The 15,842-nt window shown below is 43.4% G+C and overlaps 1 protein-coding gene across 1 annotated transcript in view; it reads left to right on the plus strand.

Annotated features, from left to right (window-relative positions):
* The window catches only part of LOC122565551 (fibrillin-2-like), a 57,396-nt gene extending 54,095 nt beyond the window's left edge, over positions 1-3,301 (plus strand). Inside the window, exon 6 of the mRNA XM_043721604.1 lies at positions 3,219-3,301. Within this exon, the coding sequence (XP_043577539.1) occupies positions 3,219-3,301 (83 nt within the window). The remainder of the gene's footprint in view (positions 1-3,218) is intronic.
* The last annotated feature ends 12,541 nt before the right edge of the window (positions 3,302-15,842 follow it).

The raw sequence follows: 15,842 nt of genomic DNA on the forward strand, positions 1-15,842 counted from the left end.
GGTGAATCTACCTTCAAGGAACTACAAACCTGCACTCCAAGGTCTCTTTGTTCGGCAACATTCCCCAGGGTCCTACCATTAGCTGCCCCATTTGCCTTTCCAAAATGCAGTATTTCACATTTACCTAAATTAATCTCCATTTGTAAAGGCAGTCAGGTGGTGAGTTATCTGCTGCAGTATTCCTCGCCACTAACCTGCTCTTGTAGCCACTTTGTTTATGTGGAGAATGGAGTTGAGTTTCTGGTCAATGGTAACTCCCAGGGATGTTGATAATAGGGGATTCAGTGATGGTAACACCATTGAACGTCAAGGGCGGGGGTTAGATTGCCTTTTATTGAAGATGATCATAGTTTAGCATTTGTGTGGCGCAAATGTTACTTGCCCCCTTTCAGCCCAAACTGGATATTGTCCAGATCATGTTGCACTCAAACATGGACTGCTTCAGTATCTGAAGAGTCGTGAGTACTGATCATTGGAAAATATCCTCAGTTCTGACCTTATGATGAAGGGAAGGTCATTGATGAAGCCGCAAAAGATGGTGGGCTCTAGGACACTACCCTGAGGAACTCCTGCAGTGATGTCTTGGAGCTGGGGTGGCTGTCTTCCAACAACAACCATCATTTTCCTATGTGCCAGATCTGGCTCCAACCAATATAGGGTTTTACCCTGTTTCCCATTGACTCCAGTTTTGCTTGTGTGGAGGCTGGCACAGTTACAACATTCAAAAGGCATCTGGATGGGTACCAGAATAAGAAGTGTTTAGAGGGATATGGGCCAAATGTTGGCAAATGGGACTAGATTAATTTAGTTTACCTGGTGGCTTGGACAGGTTGGACTGAAGAGTCTGTTTCTATGACTCTATGAATGCCTTGATATCACACTTAGTCAAATGCAGTCTTGATGTCAAGGGCTATCACTTACATCTCACCTCTGGAATTCAGCTGTTTTGTCCATGTTTGGAACAAAACAGTAAAGAGGTCAGGAGTTGTGTGGCCCTGGCAGAACCCAAACTGGGCATCACTGAGCAGGTTATTGCTGAACAGGTGCTGCTTGATGATCAAGAGTAGACTGACAGGCCAGTAATTGTTTGGGTTGGATTTGTCCCTTTTTTTGCACAGGACATACTTGGACATTTTCCACAATGTTGGGTAGATACCAGTATTGTAGCCATGCTAGGGGTGCAGCAAGTTCTGGTGCATATATCTTCAGTGTTATTGTTGGAATGTTGTCAGGGCCAATTACCTTTGCAGAATCCAGTGACTCCAACTGTTCCTTGATATCACGTCGAGTGAATCAAATTGTATGGAGACTGGTATCTGTGATGCTAAGACCACTGGAGGAGGTTGAAACAGATCATCACTTGGCGCTGCTGCCTGAAGATTGTTGCAAATGTCTTAACCTGATGTACTGGGCTCTTCCACTATTGAGGATGGGGATATTTGTGGAGACACTTCCTCTAGCCTTTAAAAGAATTAATTCACAGGATATTGGCATCATTGGCTAGACCAGCTTTTATTAAATCCCAGTAAGCTCAACAACAATGCTGTTTGTCTGGAGTCACATCTAAATCACTCCAGGTAAGGATGGTAGATTTCCTTCTCGAATTAATGAAGTAGATGGGTTTTTCCAGCAATAATTACATAGTCATCATTGGACTCTCAATCCTCCCATCTGCCATAGCAGGATTTGAACGCAGTATCCCAGAGCATCAATTAGGTCTCTATGTTAATAGTCTCGGAATAATATCACTAGACCATCACCTTCCCCTGTTTATTGTCCACCACCATTCACAACTGGAGTGATTGCAGAGCTTAGTGCTACTCCACTGGTTGTGGGATCACTTAGCTCTGTGTATTACTTGCTGCAAAAAGCTAACAGCCCAAACAACATTCTGGAAATCAAATTGAAGGTGTGTGCTCCAGAACTAGCCATGCCCATAGTCAAGCTATTTCAGTACAGCTTCATTACTGACATACACCTGAGAATGTGGAAGTTGCCCACACATTTACAGTCCATAAAGAGCAGGTCAGATCCAACCCAGTCAGTTACTGCCCCAACTGTCTACACTCAATCATCAGTAAGGTGATGACAATGTTGACAACAAAGCTATCAAATGTTGTTTAACAATGACCTACAACAGGCCTCCAGCTTCCAAAATCCTAAGGTCCGGAATTTCCTCCCTGTCTCTCTACATCACCCAGCTCCTATTAAAAAAAACTCATTAGAACTATGTTATCGACACATCTAAGGGTTGTGGGCATCACTGGCTATTGCCACTAGTGTTGTGAACAGTCTGGCTCAGCTTCAGATGATTGTCAGTGAAAAAAATGGAATCAATGGCTGGGTAATCGAATTTGTGATGGCAAGCAAAGATAACATTTCATTTGAGGAGATTTCTGTCCATCCAAAACTTGATATGAATGAATGCGGAAGTGTTAAGGAGGTGAGTTAGAGCTGAGTGGCATCTACATTCATCATGAAAATTTTTGCATTTTTGGATGTTATTTAAGGACATCATAAACTTATTTATGTCTCTTCCAAAGGAGCACCTAACAAGACAGAAAGCAGCATATCACCAGAGAGGGACGTGTGAAATGGCAAATGAATTAATGGCTAGAGCAGAAAGGAGTTAGTGCCTGAACTGACTTAAGCATGTGGCTGGACTGAAAAAGAAACCCATGATCAGACAGGAAGGTTCATAGAATCCCTACACTGTGGAAAGAGGCTATTCAGCCCACAATGACCCTCCAAACAGCATATCACCCAGACCCAGGCTTCCAATCCTGCATTTCCCATAGTTAACCCACCTTGCTTGCACATCCCTAGTCACTAGGGACAATTTAACTCAATCAATCTAACCTGCACAACTTGCGACTGCTAAAGGAAACCGGAGCACCTAGCAGAAACCCACACAGGCACAATGTGCAAACTCCACAGACAGTCACCCAGTGCTGGAATCTAACCTGGGTCCCTGGCACTGTGAGACAGCAGTGCTAACCAATAAGCCACCATGCTGCCCCTAGTTCATACAATTGACCAGAGCTTTAGTATATGATCAAACTATGAGGTCAGAGGACATCATTAAGTGCAGGATCATCAGCAGGCACCCATTTTCCTGGGAATGACTGAGTTATTATTGGATCATGACATTATTGTGTTTGGTTAGCTATTTATTTGCAAACGATTAATGTGTCAGCTTTTTTTTCTTTGTTCTGTAGTTTTGCTGCTGTTCCGTTTTATTGTTCTTCAGTTTTATACAAAAGTACAGGAAAACAGCAACTTTCTGGAATTGGAAATGTGAGCACAGCAAGTACTAACAATGAATGTGTGGTCTCTGTCCCATTGAACTGTGGCAACTGCACCCTGTGGGAGTTGTTCAGAAGTTGTGAACAACTGGGTGCAATAGCACATTTTGGTGGAAAGGCCAGCACTTTTGCAGCAAGCAACCAGGAATGTCAGATGTCAGTCCTCCACAGGCATCTTTGCTGCTCTGGGAGTGTTGCGGAAAGTGAGAGTCGGATTATACTTTATCACATGCTGGTTCCCTGACATTCCTGGAACAGCCTGGGATCATCGGCTTAACATTTGCTGACAGCTCAGTAAGAATTGCACCTTCTCCACAGGCCTGCACTCACTTCCTCTTTAGTCTGGTGACTTGCAGGAATGCCATTCCAATCTGTGAAAAATTACACTGAGTAGCTCAAGAGAAGCAGCTGCATTCTTTATGTGTCTGAGCTGAAAAAAAAACTTACAAAGACCAAACTCTTGTTTAACTTCACACAAAACTTGCAGCACTTTTGGGTTTATTTTACAATCAATTTAGGACATCCAGCAGATACAAAAAGAGGAAGAAGACACAAAATGGCAGAGAGCGAGATGGAGAGGAAGATGGGGCAAGGACAGCAGAAAAATAAGGAGGGGAGAAGGAGACATAAAAACAGAGACACCGGGAGAAAGAGAGAGACAAAGGAGAGGTATGACTGAAGGAGAATGACAGGAGAAAGTGGGAAGGTAGAGGAAATAAACAGGAGAGCAGAGTGTGTAACAAGAAAAGTAACAGACAGAAAATCCTGGAAATCAGGGCAAAGTGACAAAGGAGAGGCGAAAGAAATGAAACAGAAAGGAACGAGAGGAAAAGAAAGGAGGCATTATAACTGCACACGGAAATGGTAAAAGAGCCAATGGGTGCAATTTCTGATCGGGTCATATTGGTTGTTTGGGTTCTATAGGTGTCATTCTGGTCCCAAAGTGCCATCAGGTCATTTCATGCACACATCTGCTGCAAATCATGACATACCTCAGCTTGCTGAGTAAATAATCATACACACAGGTAACCTCCTCGGAAGTAATGCACAACAGGCAGTTTGTGATGTCATTATGGGCAGCATGGTGGTTCAATGGTTAACACTGCTGCCTCACTGTGCCAGGGATCCAGGTTTGATTCTTGCCTCAGGTGACGGTCTGTGTGGAGTTTGCGTACAGAGTTCTCTCCTCATGTCTGTGTGGGTTTCCTCTGGGTGCTCCAGTTTCCTCCCACAGTCCAAAGATATGCAGATCAGGTGACTTGGCCGTGCTAAATTGTCCACAGTGTTCAAGGTAAATATAGGGGAATGGGTCTGAGTTGATTACTCTTCGGAGGGTTGGTGTAGACTTGTTGGGCTGAAGGGCCTGTTTCCATACTGTAGGTAATGTAATCTGATCAAGGTGCAATCTTGGCATGAGAGTGGTGTCATTTTATAGCCCAATATTCCATCCAACATATTCATTGATCTTGAACAACTGAAACACATTTGCCAGCATTAAAGACCTCCTTTGTCTTCAGCTACTCATTAGTCAGTCACTGGCTGAATTCTTTTAGTTGATGCTACAAGTTTTTTTGTGCTTTATCTAGTTCTTTCAATTTGCAAAATCTACAAGAGTAGTATAGCAGGTATCGAAAGCCTTTTTCACAGAGTTCAAGCCTCTTGGCCTAGCCATTTGGGTGAAGTAGTGGGCATTCATCCTGGAGTACAGCATTCCTGGGAAGAATGAACAGAGATCATACAGAGCAGGAGAAAGCTGCTTGAGGAAGGGATGTGCAGGAGCAGGAAGAGGAGAGAGGAGACAACCGAGAGTCTAAGTCTATGATAACTCTGTTTGCCTGGGTGTGTCAGTGAAAATCTAATTTAAGCATGATACCAGTGACTGCAACCCCCATTTCCCCATTTATCAAAAGTCTCGTACTTTCCCGTCCTTCTGTAATGAACCTTCACAGAATCTGATGGGGTGGCAATGCAAAACCTTTAAGCCCTCAAGAATAAACATTCCATATCAAAATAGCAATGAAATCATGCAGTCAATATAAAGTAATTGCCTTTCTGCATTCCTGTGGTACCTGTCTTCAGTATGGCCTTTGCCCTTCTGGGGACTGCGGCATGGCTGGTAAAGGCTGCTAACTTTCAGCAGAAGACAATTAATGGCCTCTGAATGAGACCTTGAGCAGCTCTGGATCTAGAACACCAGGCTGTGGACTATACTAACCTATTTTTTGGAAACAGGCCCAACAAGTCCACACCGACCAACTGAAGGGCAACCGACCCATGCCCCTACATTTACCCCTTACCTAACACTACGGACAATTTAGCATGGCCAATTCACCTGACCTGCACATCTTTGGACTGTGGGAGGAAACCGGAGCACCCGGAGGAAACCCACGCAGACACGGGGAGAATGTGTCAACTCCACACAGTCAGTCGCCTGAGGTGGGAATTGAACCCGGGTCTCTAACCACTGTGCCACCGTGCCGCCCGTGAAACGGAAGGTTTTATACAGAAATGACATCTCAGCCCAGACAATATTCATATTAATCAATCGAAACCTCCACCCCATTTTGAGTGATTAAAGACTTGACAGCGATCTAGGTTTGTTCAATACATTGCATCAGATGTATGACACTCTGATCTTTTACTATTAATTCTGTGTCCTATGATCCTGCCCCACTAGTTACATGAGGAAGGAACAGCACTCCAAAAGCTTCCAAATAAACCTGTTGGACTATAACCTGGTGTTGTATGATTTTTGACTTTGTCAACCCCTAGCAGTGAAAGACCTGAACATTGTCCATAAGCATAGCTACACTTCAAAAGTGCTTTATTGCCTGAAGAGCACATTTGGACATCTTAAACTCCTGAAAACCATTGGATGATCATTGGATAAACATATGGATGATAATGGAATAGTGCAAGTTCGATGGGCTTCAGATTAGTTTCAAAGGTCGGTGCAATATTGCGGTCTGAAGGCCCTGTACTGCGCTGTCATGTTCCATGTTCTCAGACTTTCTGGCAGTGTTCAAAAAGCATTAAGCATTGTGTTGTATGTACATTTTCTGTAGGTTGCCCTGTTGAAATCCTTACATGAGTTCTCTGCCTTTTGGCTAAGTGGTCCTTGCACTAACTGTATCCCTTATCCTGGCTGTTTCTTACTCATCTCAGTTGTCCCACTATATACAGGTGTGACTTCTAACCTACCCCCTAAGTTATTGTTGGTGGTGCCAGTATCTGAGCTGGTGGCTGCAAGTGTGAAATATCATGACCGTGTTATGACTTCATTCCCACTGCGTTATTGGCATTCCACCACTGGCTGACTAGGCTTCATCTTTTGGGTTGTTGAAAGGAAAGTGGCACTAGGGCAGGGCAAGGTGTGTTGAGAAAAGAGGGGCAAAATGGATAAAAGTGACCATCTCCAGCTTGTAAATGATAAAAGCTTACGGGATGAGGGAGAAAGCCAGGAGCACAGCTGTACCAATGGCTGTTTTAACAATGGCTAGCACCTCTCCTCCAGGACAGTCAGGACATTCACATGAGCACTACCTGCCAGTGACTCTGCCTATATGCCACTTTGTCCTGCAACAGAGAAGGAACCATGTCAATGAGTGTTATATGATCTGTTTGGGTGATAATATGGCTGTCATTGTTGTATAACTGATCAATATGTGTGAACGGCACGGTGGCACAGTGGTTTATGGGCGGCACGGTGGCACAGTGGTTAGCACTGCTGCCTCACAGGGGCCAAAGGGCCTGTTTCCACACTGTAATGTAATGTAATCTAATCTAATCTAACTGTGAGATGTGTGTGTAAGACTAGCAGGAGTGCTAAATGTTGTGAGGGTCAGGTGAAACTATGAGTGTTGAATACTGATTGACAGATATTGTTTGTATGCAAGTGATGAAGAGTGATGAATTAAGTGATGCAGTTGGTAGACTATTTGAACTTTAGAGCAATTGAGGATGCATTCCTGATCTTAACCATGTGTGTGAGATTATTGAACAGCTTGTGGCAATGTCTCCAGATTGTAAGACTTAAATCAGTGCATTGACCTGTGTGACTATCTTCCTCCACTGCCTTTGACCATGTGTCTGGAGGATTGTGTCAGAATCATAGATTGCTCCTCCTCTCCACCATCTCAACCAGGACATTCGCAGGACAGATTCCCTCCCCTCATGACCCTCAATACATGTTTCAGCCACAATGCACCTTCCCTTTAAAATACTACCTTCAAGTGGTGCCAAGAAATTATAATTTTGCGGCCCCTAATGATCCTGGAAAGCAATGAAGACCACATTTGGCCCCGTTTGTAATTAAAAGTCAGTCCAGTGAGCAAGCAACGTGAAGTTGACCTGCTGGCCACATTTCAATGAATGAGCATGGGTTAATAGTGCATTGTGATCCACATATTTGTTTTTAAGGATGATCTAATTTATCCCTCAAAGGCATCATGGGCACACAATTAAAGCAACGGATTTAGAAGTGAAAAATGGATGGGGAGCTTGGGACTTGCAGTTTGCCAGACCATTGTGTTACAGTCCAGTCTATCCAGTTACGTGTGATGATAAGTGCTCTCTGAGAGCCTGGCCTGCTCCTTGGATTTTTGTATTCATTCATGGGACATGGGCATTGCTGACTGGACTGGCATTTATAGCCTGGTTGTTCTTGAGAAGGTGGTAGTGAGCTGCCTTCTCAAACTGCTGCAGTCCATGTATTGCATCTTGACCTACAATATCTTTAGGGAGTGAATTGCCTCACACTAGCACTGCTGCCTCACATCACCAGGGGCCCAGGTTGATTCCAGCCTTGGGTGACTGTCTGTGTGGAGTTTGCACATTCTTCCTGTTTCTGCATGGGCTTCCTCTGGGTGCTTCAGTTTCCTCCCACAGTCCAAAGATGTGCAGGTTAGGTGAATTGGCCATGCAAAGTTGCACATAGTGTGCAGACATGTGCAGCCTAGGTAGATTAGCCATGGGAAATGCAGGGTTACAGGGATAGAGTAGGGAGGGAGTCTGAATGGGATGCTCTTCAGTTTAGACTCCATGGACCAAATGGTCTGCTTCCACATTGTTGGGATTCTATGATATTCACTTCATCAGTTTGTGTTGCTGCCATTTTATCAGGAAACTGATTCTTTCTAAAGATATGCCCAATTGAAAATGTTAATTTGCTGTATGATTCATGCAATCAGGTTGATCATTGTTTGAGCAGAGATGATGAATATTAAACTCTTGAATGAGGGAGCTTGTGAAGTTCTGAAATATCTGGAATCTATGCCATCCTGGCCACTCCCAGTGATGATGGTAACATGGGCACTTTGTATCTATTCCTTCCTGGTCACTTCCAATAACAGTATTAATGAGATACCTTGAGTCCATCCCATTTGCTGGTCACTTCCAGTAATTATGTTAATAGCAATGGGGATGTGGTGGTGCAGTGGTATTATCATTGGACTGTTAATCCAGGGATGCTGATAATATTCTGGGTACCCAGATTTGAATCCCGCCATGGTGGAATTTGTATTAAATCAAAAAAAATCTGGAATTAATCCTCTAATGGTGATCATAAATCTGTTTTCAACTGTTAGGGGAAAGCTCTCTTCCATTTTTGAAATCCATTTCATGAGTAGCCACAAACAGTGGACTGAAAGTCATCGAGGAGGAAGTCATGGGGCCGAGGGTGAATGGAAGGACAGATCAAGGATTTATGGGATGTGAGGAGGAATTGCAGGCTGAGCAGGTGAGCTCACTGTTTTGGGATATGGAGGTGAACAGATTTGCTTGGTGGGCCAGAGGAAAGAATGCTTGATTCTTCCAACCCACAAGTGATGCAGGATATGCATTTACCCTTTCCATGTAGCTGATAGGTTTTCCAAGTTTTGGAATCTCTACAAGCTACCTATTAAAACTAGAACTGTGAACAAATCTGAGGCACACATTAAAGGATTGAATTGAAATGAGACCATTTCATCTGAAGTCATAGAGTCATAGGGATGTACAGCACAGAAACAGACCTTTCGGTCCAACTCGTCCATGCCGACCAGATATCCCAGCTTAACGTAGTCCCACTTGCCAGCACTTGGTCCATATCCCTCTAAACTCTTCCAATTCATATACCCATCCAGACACCTTAGACAGCATATTCATGAGTCTCTTCCCAGTAACAATGACAGCATGCATACATTGAATCCATCAGTTTGGCTTCTGCCTGTAAAAAAGTGCATTGAGTTTTGAAGATTCGCATAGACTCTTGGAAAGATAATTTCTCCAACCTAAAATCACTGTAACTATTAATATTTCTAACCATGATAAAAAAAAGCCTTTAGTCCCAACAGACTTCCATTGCTTTGATCAATCATTGTCACCCATCTCCTCACCACAACGTTCACTCACAGCTATGCAGCTTCTAATCATATATATGAACTCATCTCAACAATATTATTCTGAAACAGGTGCATGAAATCAGTAAGGAAAGAAGGATTGTTTGAACAAAAGTTGTCATGAAAGGGGAAGAACTGAGAACAGAGGTGGAACTGGGTTTATTGAATAAAGATAGTTGCTACCTCTATGATGCAGGCGAAAGTGAGGACTGCAGATGCTGGAGGTCAGAGTCAAGATTAGAGTGGTGCTAGAAAAGCACAGCAAGTCAGGCAGAATCCTTGGAGCAGGAAAATTAACGTTTCGGGCAAAAGCCCTTCATCAGAATGACTCTATAATGCACCACATCAGTTGGTTTGGGCTTGCCCAATGTTAGGGGCCTGATGAGAATGGAACATTGTCTATGTCATGACCCCGTCTGTGAGTGACCTACTGGTGAATTGTTACAAGCTCTGTCACATACAGTACATGTCCAAATGTCTGAATGACTCAGGAAAGATTCACCTGGAAGAAGGAATTTCAATATTAGGTTCTGAAGTAAGAGCACTGTTAGATTTAGGTTTCTGAAGCCGGAAAACGTATAGGAATTTGGGTTTGGATTGGAATTAGATGATTGGAAAACAAATTATTGTTTGGTTAGGTTATATGTCTTCATTGGAAGAGGGATTTTTACTGATGTATTCTGTGATCATCTGTTAAATGTGGACTTTTTTTGGCTGGGAGTGTAGCGTCCAGCAGCCCAAAGACTGATTCAGTCTGAACTGTTGTTATTCTGATGCGTTTTGCACCCATTTCCAGTTTTTAACGTGCTATGTATTATTTGAAGTCGGATTTTATTGGTAAAATACCGGATTGCTGTGAGAGTTTGAGATTGATTTGGAAATGGACAAGTGGAGACCTTGCAGCTGGAAAGTGCTCAGCCCCTGGCTTGTGCATTTCAGACCCCATGGAAGCAGTGAGAAGCGTTTGGTTTCGGAATGCGACGGGTTTCTCTCTCTAGCCCCTCATGAATGCCGACAAAGGGACCGCCTCCTTGCCCAGTTTGGATCCAGCTGCCCTCCTCCTCGGGTTCGGATTTTATTCCCTCCCCGGCCCAGATTCCCCCAGCAAACAAAGGGCTCTGGGGCTGTTCAGGATCTGCCGACCCTGAAGGAATTCTCTTCGGTGTTCCTGATTGAAAGCAGATGTCCTGCTGCTGCTCGGCAGATGATAAACTTTTGCCTCTTTGTTTAACACCCTGGTGTAGCCAGTGCCTTGCCCCCCTCCACTCCGCGGAATCGCCTCCTGCCTGTCTCAGACGTGAGAGAGGGGAGTGGGAGTGTTAGAGAGTCAACTCTTTAATCTCTCTCTCTGTTTCCAGCCCAATTGGAGTGGATCGTGGGGGAGGGGGTGGGCTTTGCTCAGTACAGGAGTGTGAAGCAGTCCTCTAGGAGGTCGCAACATGGGGGTATGGTGGATAGCCAAGTTTGTACTGGGATGCACGGCTCTGATCTCGCCTTCCCTTGAAGATGCACTGAGCCAACAAGAGAGCCATTTCGGAGCACCGCGCTTCACGGGAGCCGGGGACAGAGATTTGCAAGCGCGGGTCAGGAGGCGAGGTCAAGACAACTTGAGAGGGTAAACTTCAGTCCTTCATTTGCGAAAAAAAAACCAAAATCCGAAAACGATCTGCAAATATCTCATAGGAGAGAATTGGGGTCGATTTCATTTGAAATGTGGCCCTGGTGGAGAATTGTCCTCATTCTAAACGGTGTGTAATTCTAACTGTGTCAGACTTTAAACAGTGCTCACTGAGCATCTGAAGTTGAAACGGGCCGGTTTTGTGAGGAGGTGCAGCCCAGTGTAATGCACCCAATGTTTTAGTCACTCAGTGATCTGCTCTCCCCTTCCACAGCCGCTCTCAATCTTCTTCAGCTTTTGTAAGGTTTTGGGTTATTTTTTTGTTTGCCGTGTTTGGGAGTACAGTTAAACTGGAGGTTTGGGATGTTTGGTGGTCGAGGGCCTTACGGGGGGAGGGGGGTGGATCGCTGGATAACGAGAGGCTTTGATTTGAAGTCCAGACCACGGTTTTTTTTGGGGCTGGGCTCCTGAAGGGGACACCGCGTTTCTTTTGTCTTGTGTGGAATGTGACTTGGGGAAGGAGACAGGGATCTCAAAGGGAGTGGGGGGGGGGGGGGGGGGGAGAAGCTGAGAGAACTCTGTCCCGGACTGGGAAAATGTCAGCAGCTAATGGGGTGGGGAGATTAAAGGATCCACTTGTATGCGAAAGAAAAGTTTGCATTTGAACTTTTAAGTGGAATTGTGTGAATTGTCTTCCATGCACTTCTCAGCCCAGAGCCCCAGATTGTAAAGACAAGGAGCCGAACTCAGCTCCAAACGCCTCAGGATATCTATTCTAATCAGCGGCAATGCTTTTTGAACTGGCAGGATAAAGCAAATTCCTTCCTTTCATTACGCGGGATGCCACAATTTCTTTTTTATCATTGTTACGGGATCACATTCTATACTGTAGTTTCATTGCTTTCCTCGTGCAATTCATTGGGTTTGGATTGTAACTTCCCAGGGCTCAGATCTGATGAATGCAAGTTCCAAACGGCCAATATCGATGAGTTGGGTTGTATTAAAACTGTAAAACAATGCGATGAAATAAGATGACTGTCGGGGGGTGAGTTGATCCAAACCTATCTTTGACAATAATTTCTGTCAAATGCCAAAATGGTTAGCCTGGATCCTGTGTAAATCTCAAAGGTGTGACAATATGCAGGACTTGAATTAACTTGTGTGAAGATTTCACAGAAGTCTGCATTTTTGTTAAAGTGGAGAAAGGGAAGAGCCCTTCTCCGTCCAACTGACCTGGTAGGCTGCAACAGCTTCGACTGTGACAGGACAATGAGCACGGTGTGTTGCTAGTGACCAGTCTGCCACAGCGCCTTGAGTTGATTTCCCAGGAAGGTTTTGTAATTCCGATACAATTAACTTTGAGTGTCAGTTGAGATGAATGGTATACGTCACTGAGACCCTCAGTTCAGACCGAAGGGTCATGAATAATGCATTCTCCTGGGTGAGCAATTGTAGTTAGTTGCCTTTGAACGTTACAGAGAGTGGAGCTTACAACCCCCGATCCGAAAACAAGGTTCCTCTATTGTGCAAAGCGGAAGGAGTTTTGCCTGAAAATGCGTCCAGAGGAAAAGCCATGGCTCTATTGGCAACCCAACGAAACATTTGGTAATAATTTGTGGTACATTTCTGACTAAAGTAAATCCATGAGACCATAAGATGTAGGAGCAGATTTAGGCCACTCGGCCCATCGAGCCTGCTCCTCCATTCAATCTGATGGGTTTCTCAGTTCCATTCTCTCCCCTTGATCCTGTTACTAATCAAGAGCCTCTATATTAAAGACAATCCATGATTGCAAATGCAGCTTATGTGAGATTCCTCCCATTGCATTCAAACTGCTTAGTGTCATGTTCCCTCTCTCTCTGACAATCACTGCAACAAACCTTTCTTCTTGATTTGTAAAATACAACAGCATCCAGTAATATTGTCCTTACACCACAGAAATAAATCTATTTTTGACATGACCAAATCAAAAGATCAATGTCTCTTTGGATTACTAGTTAACTCAAGTTTTTTAAAAAAGGAGCCTTTTTATATTGTACGATACATTTTTTAACCTGGTTTGGAATGTGCAAAGTCATGTTTTGAGACCGAAGTGTGCATATAAATGCAATTCAAATCATTTTTCTGGCAAAGGGTCTGACAATAGCTCAATAAGACATTATTTCTGCCCTGTTCTGATTTTCTTGGTCAGGAGAGAGCGTTGTGTGTTTAAAGCTTACACATTCACTTGGAAATTTGCTCCAGTGGACCTTGGTTAAACCACAGTGGAATTACTCTCCCTGCAGATCAAGCACAAGGCAGCAGAGACTGCCTTCCCCTTAGGGGTTTCCCACTGATTCTTTCTAGAACTGTGTCAGGATCTGTTTACAATACAACATTAGGAATCACATCGTTTTCGTATAAATAGATGTTACTGTTGCAATTTGGTAGTGAGGAGAACATAGCTTTCTGTTACAGAAATCACTGTTTACTGCAGTTCTGTAAACCACTTCATTAATTAGAGGAGTCTGTAATGACTGAGAGCATTACTTGGATAATTTAAATACAGAGAATTTCACTGCATTAAGCTTTGTCTTTGATATTTCTGTTCAATATGGATGCTCGCGAGGTGACCCAAAGTTCTTCTGATAACTCACACAATGAGCTCTCTATCTCGGTCAGCTTGTCTCAAAATAGGTATGATGCTAGTCTAATGGTTAGGGAAAAAGAAACGTAATATTGCCATTCCCATAGTTGCAATGTATGGGGAAGCCATCGTTTACAACTTCCCCTCCAAACCACAACCATCCTGACTTGGAACCATATCGTTGTTCCATCATTGTTGATGGATCAAATCCTGAATTGCTTCCCCACAGCACTGTGAATGCAGTTGCACCACATGGACAGCAGCAGTTCAAGGAGTCAACCGACCATTACCTTTCAAGGATAATTGGAAATACTCAGTGAATGCTGGCCTATCCAGCAATGCTTGCATCCTGTGAAAGGATCAGAGACGACAAAGAATGTGAAGAATATGCACTGTTACAATTTTTCATTTTAATTTTTGTATTACTGAGATTTTAAGGCCATTATAGTGCAAATTATCGATCTCTCCAAATTATATATTGTCTGTATAAACATAATAACTGAAGAGAATATGAAGCAAGAATAAAGTCATTTGTCCAATGACCCATAACCTCCAAAGCCCTTTTAAAAAGTGCCCTAACATTCCTTCCGCAGCCTCCACTCCTTCCACAGGCTGCCGTTTCCACAAGCAATGCACAATTTGCCGAATCTTGAAATCACACCCCTTTCATTTAATCTTTTGAACAAAAGATTTGCGTAACACAGTGGAGTAACTTAGCAGAAACCTATCCATTCACACCTATCGATTTGACCCTCTGTTTATTGCAGGACTAGATTTCACTGGCCAGAATAAAGTGACCAGCTTGGGCTTCATCCACTGACACAAACAGAACACAAGGTAGCAGATTAACCATTAGCATGATTCCAACATATAAACCGAACGATGAAGGACTGGTTAAAACGTAGGTTTAGTCTTTTGAAATCTACCTGGTCTATTTCATTGTGAATGAAATCAATCCATGCTAATTTCCTGCTTGAATTAAAAGTTCTATCTGGCTTCAATTGGCAGAATGGGGAAGAGAAGTTGAGTATTGGAGGACAGTACTTGCAGCCCTTTATCTCTTTGTCTGTTTCAATGGAATGCTCGTTTATGTTGGAAAGAAATAAAGATGTGAATGTTCCCTCGGTATGACCTATCTGATCGGCAGCATAGTCATTTCTGGTGTTCTGTAGGAATGGAGGTGTAATTTCAGATTTAAAGGATGGTACAATAGATTTTATTTATATTTATCACTTGCAGATGTGACTTTCAACCACTGTGAGGCAAAATTAATGTCATTGTTTGTTGGTCAACAGCTGCGCTTTTAAACAAATCCGTATTGCAACATAAGCTCAGGGGGAGAGGAGACAGCAATTAGTATTGGTATTTCAAATTGTGGGTTTGTTTCAACAAATGGTGGTGAACAACAGGAAGTGTTTGTGTTCTTCAAACCTTCAAAACCAGGCATTTTTAACTCTGTTTGATTGAGTTTTTTATTTAGCATCTCCAGCTCAGTCAGTAGCTATTGCAAATCAGGAAGGGTCTAGATTCCTTGTTTGGTTGCAATTAGGATGTCTAGTGATGGAAGCTAAGATTAGTGTTGATGAACATAGGTTAAGGTAGGCACAATCAGGTAAGATTCCTGTTCTTGGTCACTTATTCTGATGAATGAGGGAACTTCAGATGTGGCTCAACAATTTACTCGGGCAGAACTGTGCGGTCACTTCTTGCCTCACACTGCTCTGCTGTTAAGCTTGGTGTTTGGAAAGAACTTTCCAAGTTTATGAAGAATTGCTGGAAAAAGGGGTAAACTCAGAAAAATGTTCCATGTTTATAGAATGGTATCCCAGGAACAGAACTGTACCCCAGTTACAGTCAACGCCTAGTGATCTGTGCCCTGGTCAGTGTCAGGACCCAGCGAATAGTAACCCGGTCAG

This window comes from Chiloscyllium plagiosum, chromosome 31, assembly GCF_004010195.1.
Source record: "Chiloscyllium plagiosum isolate BGI_BamShark_2017 chromosome 31, ASM401019v2, whole genome shotgun sequence".
Lineage (NCBI taxonomy): Eukaryota > Metazoa > Chordata > Chondrichthyes > Orectolobiformes > Hemiscylliidae > Chiloscyllium > Chiloscyllium plagiosum.